Raw genomic sequence first — 13,453 nt, 5'->3', positions numbered from 1 at the left:
TAACAACGCAAAATGCGCCCTTTTTTCCGGGTAATTCGTAATTATTTTCTGGAAAAATGCAAAATTTTATCTCCAGATTTTTTTTTTTATTCTAATTGATTTAGACGCTTATGTGCTAAAAACTGACTATTTTGTCTTATAATTGTAGTTTTTTAAGGATAAATTATTATTTGTAACTACTTTTATGCTACAAATTCAAAAATCTACTCATTATCTTAAATTTTTTACTTAGTCGCCATATTTGGTCATTTGCGAGATGGAAATAGACAAAAATTTACAAAAACATAATTAGATGTTTATCTCAATGTCTATTGAAAGCAATGTTTATTGAAAGTAAATGTGCAAAAAAGAAAATTTTTAACTTTAATGCAAGCATCCTTTATATGCAAAAGGAAAAAAAACTGATTATTGGCATTATCTTATGATTGACGGATGTTGACTTTTGATAGAATGCATTGTATGGTATGCCCATCGATGCAACAAGTTAATCATATTTATACTGAAAAATAGCTTCAGGGTTCATACACTTTTGGTTAAAAAAAGTTCCCTGACTTTTCCAGGTTTTCCAGGTTGTTTTTTAGAAAATTCCAGGTTACTCGCTTCATTAAAAATTTAAGTTTAAATAGTAATATTTTCAAAATAATTAAAATTGTTTAAAGTAGCAATGCAGAAGAACTGAAACTTCTCCCCCTTAGATTTAAAAAAAAAAAAAAACTTGGATTTTTTTTCCTTTGTTTTCTCTGTCAAAATTTTAAGTCTTTTTAAAACATTTTGTTTAAAATTGTTTTAATTTGTTTACTATTTGTTGAAAACAGAGTACTTTCAACTTATTTTAGCGTTTTTTTTTTGATGTCACGCGTAATATTATAGCGTTTTGCTGTAGTCCTGCAGCAACCTTTTAGCATCCACTTTTGGTTTACAATACTTTTTATTTTCTTATAAGTAGGTTACACAAAACATATTGAGCAGAATGCAAAGCTAATTTTTAGTATAAATATGGTTAACTTGTTGCATCAATTTGCATACCATGTAATGCATAGTAACAAAAATCAACATCCGCCGACCATAGGCCAATGCCAATAATCTTTTTTTTTTTTTTTTTTTTTTCACATATTAAAGGATGCTTACATTAAAATTTCAAATTTTCTTTTCCAGAAAGTATTAGTTAATTTTCAAAAATTCACAACTTTTTGCACATTTTAATGTTATTTTCAATGTTACTCATTGATATAAACATCCAATTCTGTTTCTGGAAGTTTAAGTCTACTTCCATTGTGCAAACGATCAAATATGGCGACAAAGTGAAAAATTTAAAATAATATGTAGATTTTTGGATTTGTAGTATAAAAGTAGTAATAAATAATTAATAATCCTTAAAAGGATACAATAAAAGCAAAATAGTCAGTATTTAGCACATAAGAGTCTAAATCAATTAAAACAAAAAAATGTTATGAAGATTAAATTTTGCATTTTTCCAGAAAATAATTACAAATTATCCGGAAAAAAAGGCACAATTTGTGTTGTTTTCAATAGTTTGCATTGCAATTAACATTCAATGCCGTTTTCGGGAACTTAGGCACTTAAAAAGTCTTGTGTACTTCCATCTTGGGAATGACCAAATATGGCGGCTATGCCCAAAAATAAGAAATAACTTTTTTAATTTGTCGCATGAAGACAATTAAAAAATAATTAATCTTCATGAAACTACAATTCATTGAAAAGTTTTTATCACATTTGCGTCCGAGGCAGTGAGGATAAGATTAAGTTTTAAGAACAAAATTTTTCATTTCTCAAGAAAATTATTTTAAATAACAATAGAAAAACAATTTGTAGACCATTTTTTGTTATTTTCATCAGTTTTCAATTAAAGAAAACATCCAATTCTGCTTTGTTTTTAGAAACTTAGGCATTTTAGGATCGTATCTACATCCATCTTGTGAATGACCAAAGATGGCGACTACGTTTCACACGTAGCTGAAATGATTTTCCGATCAAAAAAAAAAAAAAAAAAAACTATTTTCCCCGATCGACCTTCCCCCATCTACAGGTTGTGCTTCCGAAGCAGTAAATTGTCTTCTCTCCTTTTGAGTTTGTGCATAATTGCTGTTCACCTGATTTTTTTTCCCTTGGGAACTACTGAGAGCCAAAAACGGCAGCTGCTGAAGATTTTTTGGGTCGCCACTTTTTTCATTGCTTTAAAATTGTTACAATTTTTTTTAAATACATCGATAAAAATGAAGATTAGATCTCATAAAACCAAATTCCCTGGGAAAAAATTGGGAAAAGAAAAATTTTGGGGACACATTTGGAAAATTCCCTGACATTTTTGACTATGTCATTTTCCATGATAATTTCAAGTTTTCCCGGAGCGTACGAACCCTGAACCGAATAGAATGTTGTGGCAACCCATCTAAAACTTTAGGCAGTAGAAAGAAATGCGTTCCCCTCACTGACTCCATGCAAGAAAATCTTCGCTCTTTTGGCGAATTTTTCGTTGTGAAAAAAAAACGTTCATTTCTCGATCGCAGTTTTTAAGTGCCAGCGTCGGTTTAGATAAAAATTTGCAATTTTTTTTGTGAAATCACAATAAAAACGAAGACTAGATCTCATGGTACTTAATTCCTTGGGGGAAAAAATGGAAAAAAAATTTTTGGAGGACAAATTTTGAAAACTCCCTGACTTTTCCCTGACATTTTTGACAGTGTCATTTTCCCTGACAATTCCCGGTTTTCCCGGAATTCCCGGAGCGTACGAACCCTGAGCTTTGTACTTTGCTCAATATGTTTTGTGTTACATACTAATAGGAAAATAAAAAGAATCGTAAACCAAAAGCGGAGAAAGATTGCTGCTGATTACAGCAAAACGCTAATATGCATGACATGTGGCATCAGAGAAACGTTAAAATAAGTTGAAAGTACGTTGTTTTTAACAAATAGTTAACAAATGAAAACAATATTTAACGAAATGTTTTTTTTTTTTTAAACTTGTGACAGAAATTTTTTTTTTAAAAACCAAGTTTTTTTTTTACAAGTGGAAAAGTTTCAGTTCTTAAACATTGCTACTTTGAACAATTTTGACTATTTTGAAAATATTGTTACTTAAATTTAATTTTGAGTGAAGCGAGTAACCTGGAATTTTCTAAAAAAATAACCTGGAAAAGTAAGGGAATTTTTTTTAACCAAAAGCGTATGAACCCTGTACTTTTTTCAAATTCTTTTTCTAAAACAGTTTTATGTTTTGCTTTAAATCTTGTTCTGAAAGTATGAAAATATTATGCAAATTTTTGGCTCTTTAAAAAAACACACCATTATGTATGTTTTTTTACATAAATCCTCGAAGGTCGTTCCGATCCTATTTGATTCCCAATTAACTCAAACAGTCTTTATTCTGAAAATCGTCAAAATAGGAAAAAAAAATTAATTTAAAACTTAAAAAGGCAACTTGTTTTTGACTGCACAAAGCCCCCAGCACCCCATTTTATCATTCCTTTGCCATAGTCAAAGTTCCATGTTTTCCCATAAATCCTGTATTTCATTATAAATCCAACATCATTAAAAAAAGAAATAAAAAAATATATTTCTATAAACTATATCTTATATTTCTGCTGTGATGTGGACAGTAATACTCGCGATCGATTAGGAATACGTTCCATTGAAAATCGTTTAAACAACGGGGGCTAGTTTCTATTTATTTGAATAACAGTTGTAATTTTTTAATCTGCAATTGCATCAGATTAAAATATAAGCCAAATAGCCAGTCCTTTGATTGTTTTCCCTTCATAGTCATCCTAACATGGCGACTTGGTCATACTCTTAGTTCAAATAATGCAAAAAGAATGTTTTTTTTTTTTTGGAAATATATTCTTGGTAAATGCCAAATTGTATATTACTGGAGGAGGTCTGTAGTTAAATATTTTTATGCCATAATTTTTTTTTTCACTGTGGGACCATGGTACTGTGTACACTACTTTATTTTTGGCTTAATGATTTTTTTTTCTTATGAAACTTTAAAATGGGTGGAATGAACCATTTGCTTCAGGAGCTCCCAACCTTCACCCTATGCCTCTTATGTTTCCATGATTAATATAATTTATATTTCTTGTTAGCATTCCTTTAACATCACTTTCATAATATTTGTTTCAAAAAATACAAGTCGAAATCCCCCCTTCCCCCACCCCCATTCTTGTACTACAGCGCTGTTTTCGAAACCCGGTAAAACTGGTGGCCACCAAGCTTTTTGAGCCTAGTGGCCATTTTCCACTTGAAAATTTTCTGAACCTTGAGGTCTACCTTGGGAGGACCACTCAGAGTTAAATCCATGGAAGCACCAAAAGGCAAATTAGTTGCCAGCTGCTAAATTCGTGAAGATAATTCGTTAATTAACTATAATAATGAGAGATACAATTCTTTTATCACCTGTGAAACTGATCTCTTTATCCATTGATAGAGTGCATAACATTGGGGGGTGGGGGGGGGGCACTTAGTTCAGCATTTAAAACAGCCTCTTTAGAACTAAATAGGCATAATGATACATTTTGACTTGAACCAGGGATGCTGGTAGTCTCACTAAAGGATAGGTGATGCTGCTCAGCATCTTTAATTAGTTTTAAATTATTTTTATGTTTTTCTGTCTTTTAATGCTTCTTAATATAGTGTTATCACACACCAAACAAAAAACTTTATTCTCTTGTTGTTTTCCCCAGTCTTTAATTTTGTTCCCATTGTCATCAGTTTCATCTAACTATTTGTTGAGAAATTTGCACTTCCTCATGACTTACACTGAAATCTAAAAAATATTGTTTTGATTTTCAACAAAGTTACAACTGAGTTTATAGTAAAATTATTTTATATTTTAAATTTAATCTCTTATCACAGGGTTCATACCCTTTAGGGAGAAAAAAATTTAAGCACTTTTCAAGAGTAAAAAAATATTTTTCAAGGTACTACCCTAAATTTGCACTATATACATGCAGATTTCATTTAATGCTAACATATAAATAAAAGAAAGTAATATAAAAAGTATAGGAAAACAAACTGCTTTTTCTACAAGAGACACTTTGATAAAAGATCTACTGTATTGAAAGTTTTCCTAAAAATGTCTGAAATACTTAATCACAAAGAGAAGCAGATCACATGAGGCTTAGTTTTGCAATTTTCATATTCAAAGTATATTTTCAAGAATCATAAAACTTAGATTTAAAAAAAAACTCCATGACTGCAAGACCATCAGTGCTTTGAACTTTTATGAGGGGGGGGGATAATTCCCCTCTTTAGCAGGCATCATGACAATGAAAAAAAATGTACAAAAATTCACCTTTATAAAATTTTATAATTCAACTTTGTTTTAAATACAAACACTAAGTTAAAATGTTATGCACTCAATTGTTTACATTTAATATCCCCCCCCCCTATAAAAACAGTAATAACCGAAAATAAGCTAATAATAATTAAAATTAAGTTTGCAAGTTAAGGTTGAAAAACTAAAAATTTGAATTTGAAAAAATATATCAATTTTTTTAATTATTTAAATAAAAATTAAAAGGAGTTAATCTAATGCAGCATGTCAAAACAACTTCAAATTGCCAAATATATAAAAATATTTACTAGATGCAAAACGATTGAAAGCTCAGATAAGCAAATTTTCACGAACCAAGTTCAATTTTGGCATATTTCCCATAAAATTAATTTGTTTATTTTCTACTAAATTAAACATAAGACATGCTAATCTCAGATAGCAAGTGGGAAAATAACAATTGATTGGGCAAAATATTTTAATATTTTCATGATGCAAAAAGATTGAAATTTCAAACACTAAAACTCATTTTTCGCGAAGTCCGAGTAAGTTCAATGTTGCCATGATTTCCAAAATAATTACTTTGTTAATTATTGAAATTAAACGAAAAATAAGTTAATCTAAAATAGTATACGTCAAAATAACTTCCTATTGTCATAAACATCAAAATATTTACAAGATGCAAAAGGATTGAAATTTCCAACGCGAGAAGCAGTTTTCCGCGAAGTTCGAGTAAGTTCAATGTTGTCATGGTTTCCAAACTAATTCCTTCGTTAATTATTGAAATTAAATGAGAAATAAGCTAATGTAAGGTAGCACATGTCAAAATATCTTCCAATTGTAAAAAACATCAAAATATTTGCAAGATGCAAAAGGATTGAAACCTCAAACACGAAAGCAATTTTTTCGCGATACTGCATATCGAACCTACGTTGAGAAAATTGCACTGATGAAATATTTTCAAAAGAATTACAAGCAAAAGTATGCTTTAGATTGCTTGTAATGATTTTTAAAAGAATTCAAGCAATAAAGATACTTTTTATACTTTTTCAAGGCTTTCAAGCACTTGGAAAATAAACTTTTTTTTTCATGAACTTTTCAAGGCGTAAAATTTACGAGCATATGCACCTGTAAAAAAAAATGGCGCATACGCCACGAGATTACTTCCGAATTTATTTGCAAAAGGGGTGGTTCATAGCAGCGTTACTATTACAGTCAACGCCTGACATAAGTCCCAAGGGACCGGCCAAAACGTTCCGAGTTATGGGAAGTTTCCACAACAGTCTCAAGAGCTTGGGGTCCAATGAAAACTTTGAGATAAAGGAATATTCGAGTTTCGAGATGGGAAAGTTCGTTCGTTATTGCAATCGTAAGGCTGAAATTCCGAGAAATATCGGTAGCACCCTGCTTCGCAATTCGACGTCATAACTCCTCCCAAAACCTCTTTTTTATGAATTTCCATGCTGCAGCGGTTGAAGAAGGAGTAATGACGTCAATCTAAAGCGAAATAATATGGGAAAGTCAGGTTAAGGCGCCGCGGACGCGTGTTTGGGTGTACAGTATCTTTTAACACAATGGAAAACTTTTAAAATCTGATATTTAAGTAAAAACAATATAAAAGCGGACTAATCGGACCAAAATGTTAAAAAGCGGTCTAAAACGGACTTAACCCGAAAAAGCGGACTTTGGCGGGAAAAGCGGACCATTTGGGAGCCCTGTAAATTGGAAAAAAAGCTAGAAAATTTTCTCCACAAGTATTCGGAAATAGTGTACTAAAAATGCAATTTTAAGTAATTTTTAATGACATTAGAGGGGAGCAGGGGCTCACCCAACAAAATTTTCCGAAGTTAGAGGCCTAAAAATAGTTTTAGGCTCTCTTTGTAAAAGTGAGGAGGTATTTAAAATATCCAAAAATTTGGTTTTATCCAGAGTAAGTTCTGAACTCATAGGTCGGGGGGGAGGGGGGGACATTCTTAATTATTGTTTCAAATTAATGTTAAACAATGAAAGTGAGTTTAACAGAATAAATATGTATGAATTAATCAAAAAATGAATATATGATGTAAAAAATGACAAAAAAAATCAGTATCACCTTTTATAAGTTGACCACCAAAGTACGACACCGCAAGTGGTCAACTTACACAGGTTTCACTGTAGTAAAAAACCACCCAACATTAAAAATAATTGAAATACTTGCAGGATACAAAAAGATTGAAATCTCAAACGAGGCATGCAACTTTCGGCGCAGCATGTGTTTGGCGTTGTTGGCATGATTCCAAAACATACGCTTTTGGCAGATATCGCGGACAAGGATGAAGATTCGAGGGGGGAAAATAAGAAATCGGAGACCGAAAATTAGAAAAAATCTTATTCTTTTCCGATTTTTGAGAAAAATAAGGCCTGAAAGAGGCAAAAAAAAGGAGGAAAGGTTTTAAAAGACGGCAGAAAAAGCCGAAAAATCTCATCACTGTTTCTATGATTTTTTAAAATGTGTTATGGACTTTTGAGATACCTTGTATTTTAAAACTTTTAATTAAACCCAGTGAGTAATTTTATTGTTATTTACTACCCCCCTTTTCTCATTTTCTGCATTCACTGTATTATCTTAAAAAGCAATTTACTAAAACACACACACAGTACACATTTAGCATTTAAATTAATCTTCCAATGATGCACTGAATATTAACCATGTTCAAAGATATAATTGATTATATAAGATTTAAAATAATTACATCCTTATGAAAAAAGCATAGCTAATTATACATTTACCAGGATGGTTTTTACAGGTTATTTCCATGGTTTTTTTTTTTTTTTTTTCCACCTTTGGCTTAAATGTGCCAACCCTACTGATATGACAATTGAATTCCTTGAGGCATCCATTTCTGTGATCATAAAAATGATAACTGGTCAATTTTCTCTTTTTTTCTTAAAGAAGCACTTCTTTTCTTATCTAATAACTTTTCTTTATAATCAGAATTCCTATAACACAAGGATATGGAAGGAAACTGAACAATTATTAAGAGCATATATTAACTTGCAAACATTCCAAAACCTACTTGATTTACAACATTATTAATTAGAAATTTGCATAAACAATCTTAATAATACTTTTATAGGTATCAGAAGAAAAAAACTAAATTTTTACCTTGACCATCTTCTCTAAACACCAATTCTCGCTTCTCTGTTTCATTTTCATTCTTTCCTCTCCTGCGATTCTTACCTCCCTTTCCTAGTTTAATGAAATTTAGTTTTTTAACAACTTAATTTTAGTGAAATACATTTTTATATGCCTCATAGGTATTTTAAATATAAAGTTAACCTAAAGAGAAAAACATGGATTTAAAAAATAAGATAAATATTAAATGAAATACAATGAGTACATGGTAATTGAACCAGTGGTTAATTAAATCAGCACAGGGGCGGATCTAGAGGGAGGCCATGGGGGTCATGGCCCCTCCCAAAACCTTGTAATTGTCGGATTTTTTTCAAGACTAAAAAAAATAAAGAAAATATAATGAAAAGAAAACAATTTTACACAACGTATTTTTCTTTAACAGAAATTTTGGTCTAATTGGGAGAGAAGTTACATCTTTCTCCTTGAAAAAAAAAATCTATTAATTTCAAAATTTTGCTCCATCATTTACATCATTTCTTGATTCCAACTTTTAGACCCTTGGAAGATCTCTAAATACTACCATCCTAAGAGTACACTTATTGCTCACAAGACCAAACAGCTCTGGTAAGCCACTCCAGTGACAGGAAACCCTCAGGGAAAATCTAAGAGTTCCAAAACTTGCGTTTTTATAGCTGGGGGAGAACTCGAGCTGCCTTTACCAGTGCTCTTCCACAAATGCCATGAAAGATAGCCAAAAGCTGCATTTTAGGACTTCAATTCTTAGGAAATTTTTTCAACCGAGATAAGCTTACCCAGCCCTTATTTCTAAACTTGCCTAAAAGCGGCATAAATGACAATTACAAACGATTTCAAATAGGATCTCCCCCCCCCCTACATTTTAATATAGTGATGATAACTTTAAAATGAGGTTTTCGGAGGGAGAACTCATGAATTTTTTTGTCGTTCTCCAATGTGTATGAAAATAGTCGAGATTTTTAGAGTTTCGATGGCAAGTTATGACAAGACAATCTTACTGTTTTAGTGGTTTCTTGACTTTTTTTCCTTAAAATCCATATTTCCATAAAAATATGAAAACAAAAGAATTTGAAATGTAAGAGGATATTTTCAAGTTTCGAGTAAAACGTGCTTAAGATAACGCTCTAGGCAGGCTTCCATTGAATTTTTTTCTAAATTGTGCTGTACAGCAGCACTTACCAGAGCTACTAGTACTATGTCTTGCCTTAAGACAAAGGAGAGGTTCCCTTCTATTTGTAGATTATCTCAAAATTTGTAATTTTTTCACTTTGCTTCTCACTGCCTCATATGTTTAAGATAGATCATCAGTATGTAATATACAAACTGATCCTATATCGGCAAACCCTGACGATGTACCCCCGAAATAATTGGTTTTTATTGAAAAAATTAAACACAAATTGAATGTAAATGAATTTTAAAAATCGTTGCAAGTTTGTTGATATGTTAAAAGACTGAAAATTTTGAGCCGTACATTCATTTGCTTTTTCAAAGCAAAAACTGAAGGACAGTCATTGAATATCTTTTCTGTCCTGTTCTCAGTCTCTGCAATTTCATTAAGACAAAAGGTTTTGCATCCATGGTTTGAAACCATTTCTTTTAGGAGTCTGACTCAAACAACGAGGTGAGTCTCCCTAAATATTTTTTCCAACAACAGCAATGGTCACAAAGAAGTGAGCTTATGGATGAAAAACATCAGACAAAAACTATAACTATGATTTAGCCTGATCATTTTGAATTTTTCTGGGGGAAAGGAGGGAGCAAAGGGATTAAATTCAGAGCTAATTATATGAACAAACAAAACCCACACCCATTTTGTAATGAATTTCTTTAAATCAATGCCCCCTTTAACCCTCCTAAATTACAGGTCTGGAATAATTGCTGCATTAGTTCCCTTTAATTACAAGATATTGGGAACAAATCTGATATACCCCCCTCTTGGCGACTTTTTCCTGTTGGCGCCAAAAAAGCGTCGCCAAGAAAACTATGTATGACGTCATATGTCATACATCGTTCTTAGCGATGCTTATTTAGCGCCAACAGGAAAAATTCAAATTATGTCATTAATTATTTAATGAAATTAATGCATTAATTTTTTTCCGTTGTTTCTCCGGGATACGAGCCCTCGGTCTCATAGTACTTTCGTAATGAGACCTCGGCTCGCCGGCCCTGCCTCGGTCTCATTACGAAAGTACTATGAGACCTCGGGCTCGCCAGGACCTCGCTGCCGCTCGGTCCGTTATCCCTCCGACTTTTAATATACATCACAGTCGGATATAAGTCACAGATCTCCTCCGTTCAGTATACAATAAAGTCACAGATTTTATGTGAAATTAACACCATTTTTGTGCTACAAAAATGCCAACCAGACCAAAATACAAACTACCAGAAACACACTAAAAACACAATAATTCAAAATATGTCCACTTACCTTTTTTACTTTTCTTTTACTTCCTCACGTGAGGCAGTGCACATATGTTCCGCTCTTAGGGAAATTATCCCATTTTTTATTATCATTACTTTACAAAAATATTTAAATTATGTTTGTTTTGACAAAAAAATTCCAAAAAAAAAACAACCTTATTTTACTTGTATTTTGTACTCCACCCAATTAATTTCGCGAATTATTTCCAAAAACTTTACAAACATATCATCCTCATTTTTGTATTCACAATTTTTTTTGTATAAATAATAAGCTAAATAAAATTTAAAATCCCCTAATCTATTATATGTTGGTAGAGTACTTTTAACGTGTCTCCATGTGGATTCAATTGTGTTAGTGTGACATTTAGTTTCTGGATCTACAAAATTAAGTTTATGGTTGACTGTTAAAAGCTCATACCCCTCCTCCCCCAATGTATCATATGCCCTCCAACAATCGGAGTGCACCGTCGTGCCTGGTAGTATCCACTGCTTAATTGCCAAAAATAGAGTTTCCCTACCCCTATCCCCAACAGCAACCAAAAAAGTTTTCCCCGAACCCCATTCAACCCCCCCAAAAATCCATTGTCCCTCAACTGCATGTCCCCGATTATATTTTCTTTTCCCAAATTTAGATTCATCAACTTCAATAACTTTCCCAACCCCCCCTATTTGTTCGGATTTTAATTCAATGTAATTTAATATTTCTTCATTAATATAATTTCGCCAATCGGCTAAAGTTTGTGATGAAAAAAAATATTGACTTTCAATATCAGCAGTTTTGGTCCCAATTAAAATCTCATATGTTATCAAAAAAATCTCCTCTATTTTCAACTTGCTAGAACTAAACCATGACCCACTCCTGATCGTTGCTTCTTTTCCACAAACAACACCCCCAATAACCTTTCTACAAAAAAAATTAACCCATCTGAACATTTTTTAGTTTTTTTAATTTTCATAACAGAATTACATCTAGAACATAACATTTCATTCTTAAGTAAACCAATTTCCCTTAAAAATTCTAAAAAAACCTCTTTATTTTCAATTAGTTTAAATATAAAAAATATATTTAGGACTCCGGTACGTCCAAACGTTGGACGAAAAAGAAAAAGAAGATTCATTCAAAAATTTCAATTGATACTTTTGGACAACATCACAAACCGAACTCATAATTAAAATAGAAAATTCAACTAAATTAACATTAAAAAACAACAAGAAAAAGAATACTCTAAAATAAAGTTTGAATTGAAACTTTATTTTAGAGTATTCAACTTAAAATCTCCCTAAGAGCGGAACATATGAGCACCTACCTCCTACCACACAGACACGTGCAAAAAGACAGACTTCGAGAAACTACTTTCCAGCGTTCAAGTTGCAAAACCAGGGTTGCCAAGTTATCGCCTTATTGGCGATTTTCGTATCGAGCGAAAAATTAAAATCTCGCCAAGAGGGGGCATATCAGAGGAGAGCCAGATATTGCACTATGCTGTCCAACCATCTCCCTGGTTTTAAATCTTGCATTATAAAAAATAATTATATTTAAATATTTTAAATGTATGTATAGTATTTAAATAAGAACGATCCTATTTTTCGGCGAGGCTTGTTCAAAGTTCGAATGTGCAGTTTTTTTTTTTTTTTTTTTTTTTTTGTAGATCAGACAGCGATTTTATTGAAGAGCCAGTGATCTGCTTTAAAGTTTGAAAAGTGTGAACAAAATTAAATTTTAAATGTAACCTAAACTTCTTTTCGAAAAATCGAAATCCTAGAAAATAGAAGGACAAAAATCCTTTTTCCGATGACATAATTTAAGCTTCAAAACGATTTCAAACTTCCAAATGCTGAATAATTAGTTTCCAAATATTTACCAAAAAGAAAATTTCTAGATGTTGATAAATTAATGAACACGTAAAAAAAGTGGAAAATGGCGCGCTAAACCTATCGACAACAGCATATGAATTTATTAACGAAAAAAAAAGGGCTTTTTTCCATGCTTTTTTCTCAATATGGGATGTTTTTTTTTAATTACAAAATTATCCTTAGAATATCTGTATAAAATTTTACTTAGATTCCGTCAAGCAAATTGACTGAAAAAACGAGGGTGGGAAGAAAATTTTAACACTTATGTGAGTTTTTACTTCCTTAATTCATCACTTAGTGAACTGATTCAAATTTGTTTCACAGGTTAGTATTACAACGTAACTAAGAAAATAAACTTAAGTGACAATTAAAAATGTGACTTAAGATTCCAAAACAAAATATCACATGCGCAATTACGCACTTTCAACACATTATACAAACATTCTTCATTTACCTTTATTTTTCGGCATTTTGAACTGAAGCTGCTATTAATAAACTTTATATTATTCGAAATTAAAACACAATTTTCTAAAAATTTATGAGTAAAACTTCTAGACCAACCAAGTCCATACTATTTATTTATGAAATAAAATTTTCGATTTGTTCCATTGCCAACATTGATTTCGAAACATTTTTTTTATTTATATTTAAAGCTTTAATTGAATGATTAATTTTGGGAATAATTTCGAAAAAAAAAACTCAAGTTTGAAACCAAAATTTAAATCCCTAGGGCAA

At 31.5% G+C, this 13,453-nt stretch overlaps 1 protein-coding gene across 2 annotated transcripts in view; it reads right to left on the bottom strand.

The window, feature by feature from the left end:
• Window positions 1–13,329, bottom strand: part of LOC129226135 (eukaryotic translation initiation factor 1A, X-chromosomal-like) — a 62,193-nt gene extending 48,864 nt beyond the window's left edge. For both annotated transcript variants that reach the window (XM_054860842.1, XM_054860769.1), the window contains exons 1-2: window positions 13,173–13,329; window positions 8,438–8,521 (exon numbers count right to left, since the gene is read on the bottom strand). In XM_054860842.1, the coding sequence (XP_054716817.1) occupies window positions 8,438–8,521; window positions 13,173–13,188 (100 nt within the window). In that variant the 5' untranslated portion in view covers window positions 13,189–13,329. The remainder of the gene's footprint in view (window positions 1–8,437; window positions 8,522–13,172) is intronic.
• Window positions 13,330–13,453: the final 124 nt, after the last annotated feature.

Source organism: Uloborus diversus, chromosome 1, assembly GCF_026930045.1.
Source record: "Uloborus diversus isolate 005 chromosome 1, Udiv.v.3.1, whole genome shotgun sequence".
Lineage (NCBI taxonomy): Eukaryota > Metazoa > Arthropoda > Arachnida > Araneae > Uloboridae > Uloborus > Uloborus diversus.
Note: the sequence above shows the minus strand (reverse complement) of the source record. Positions and strands in the feature narration are given on the sequence as shown.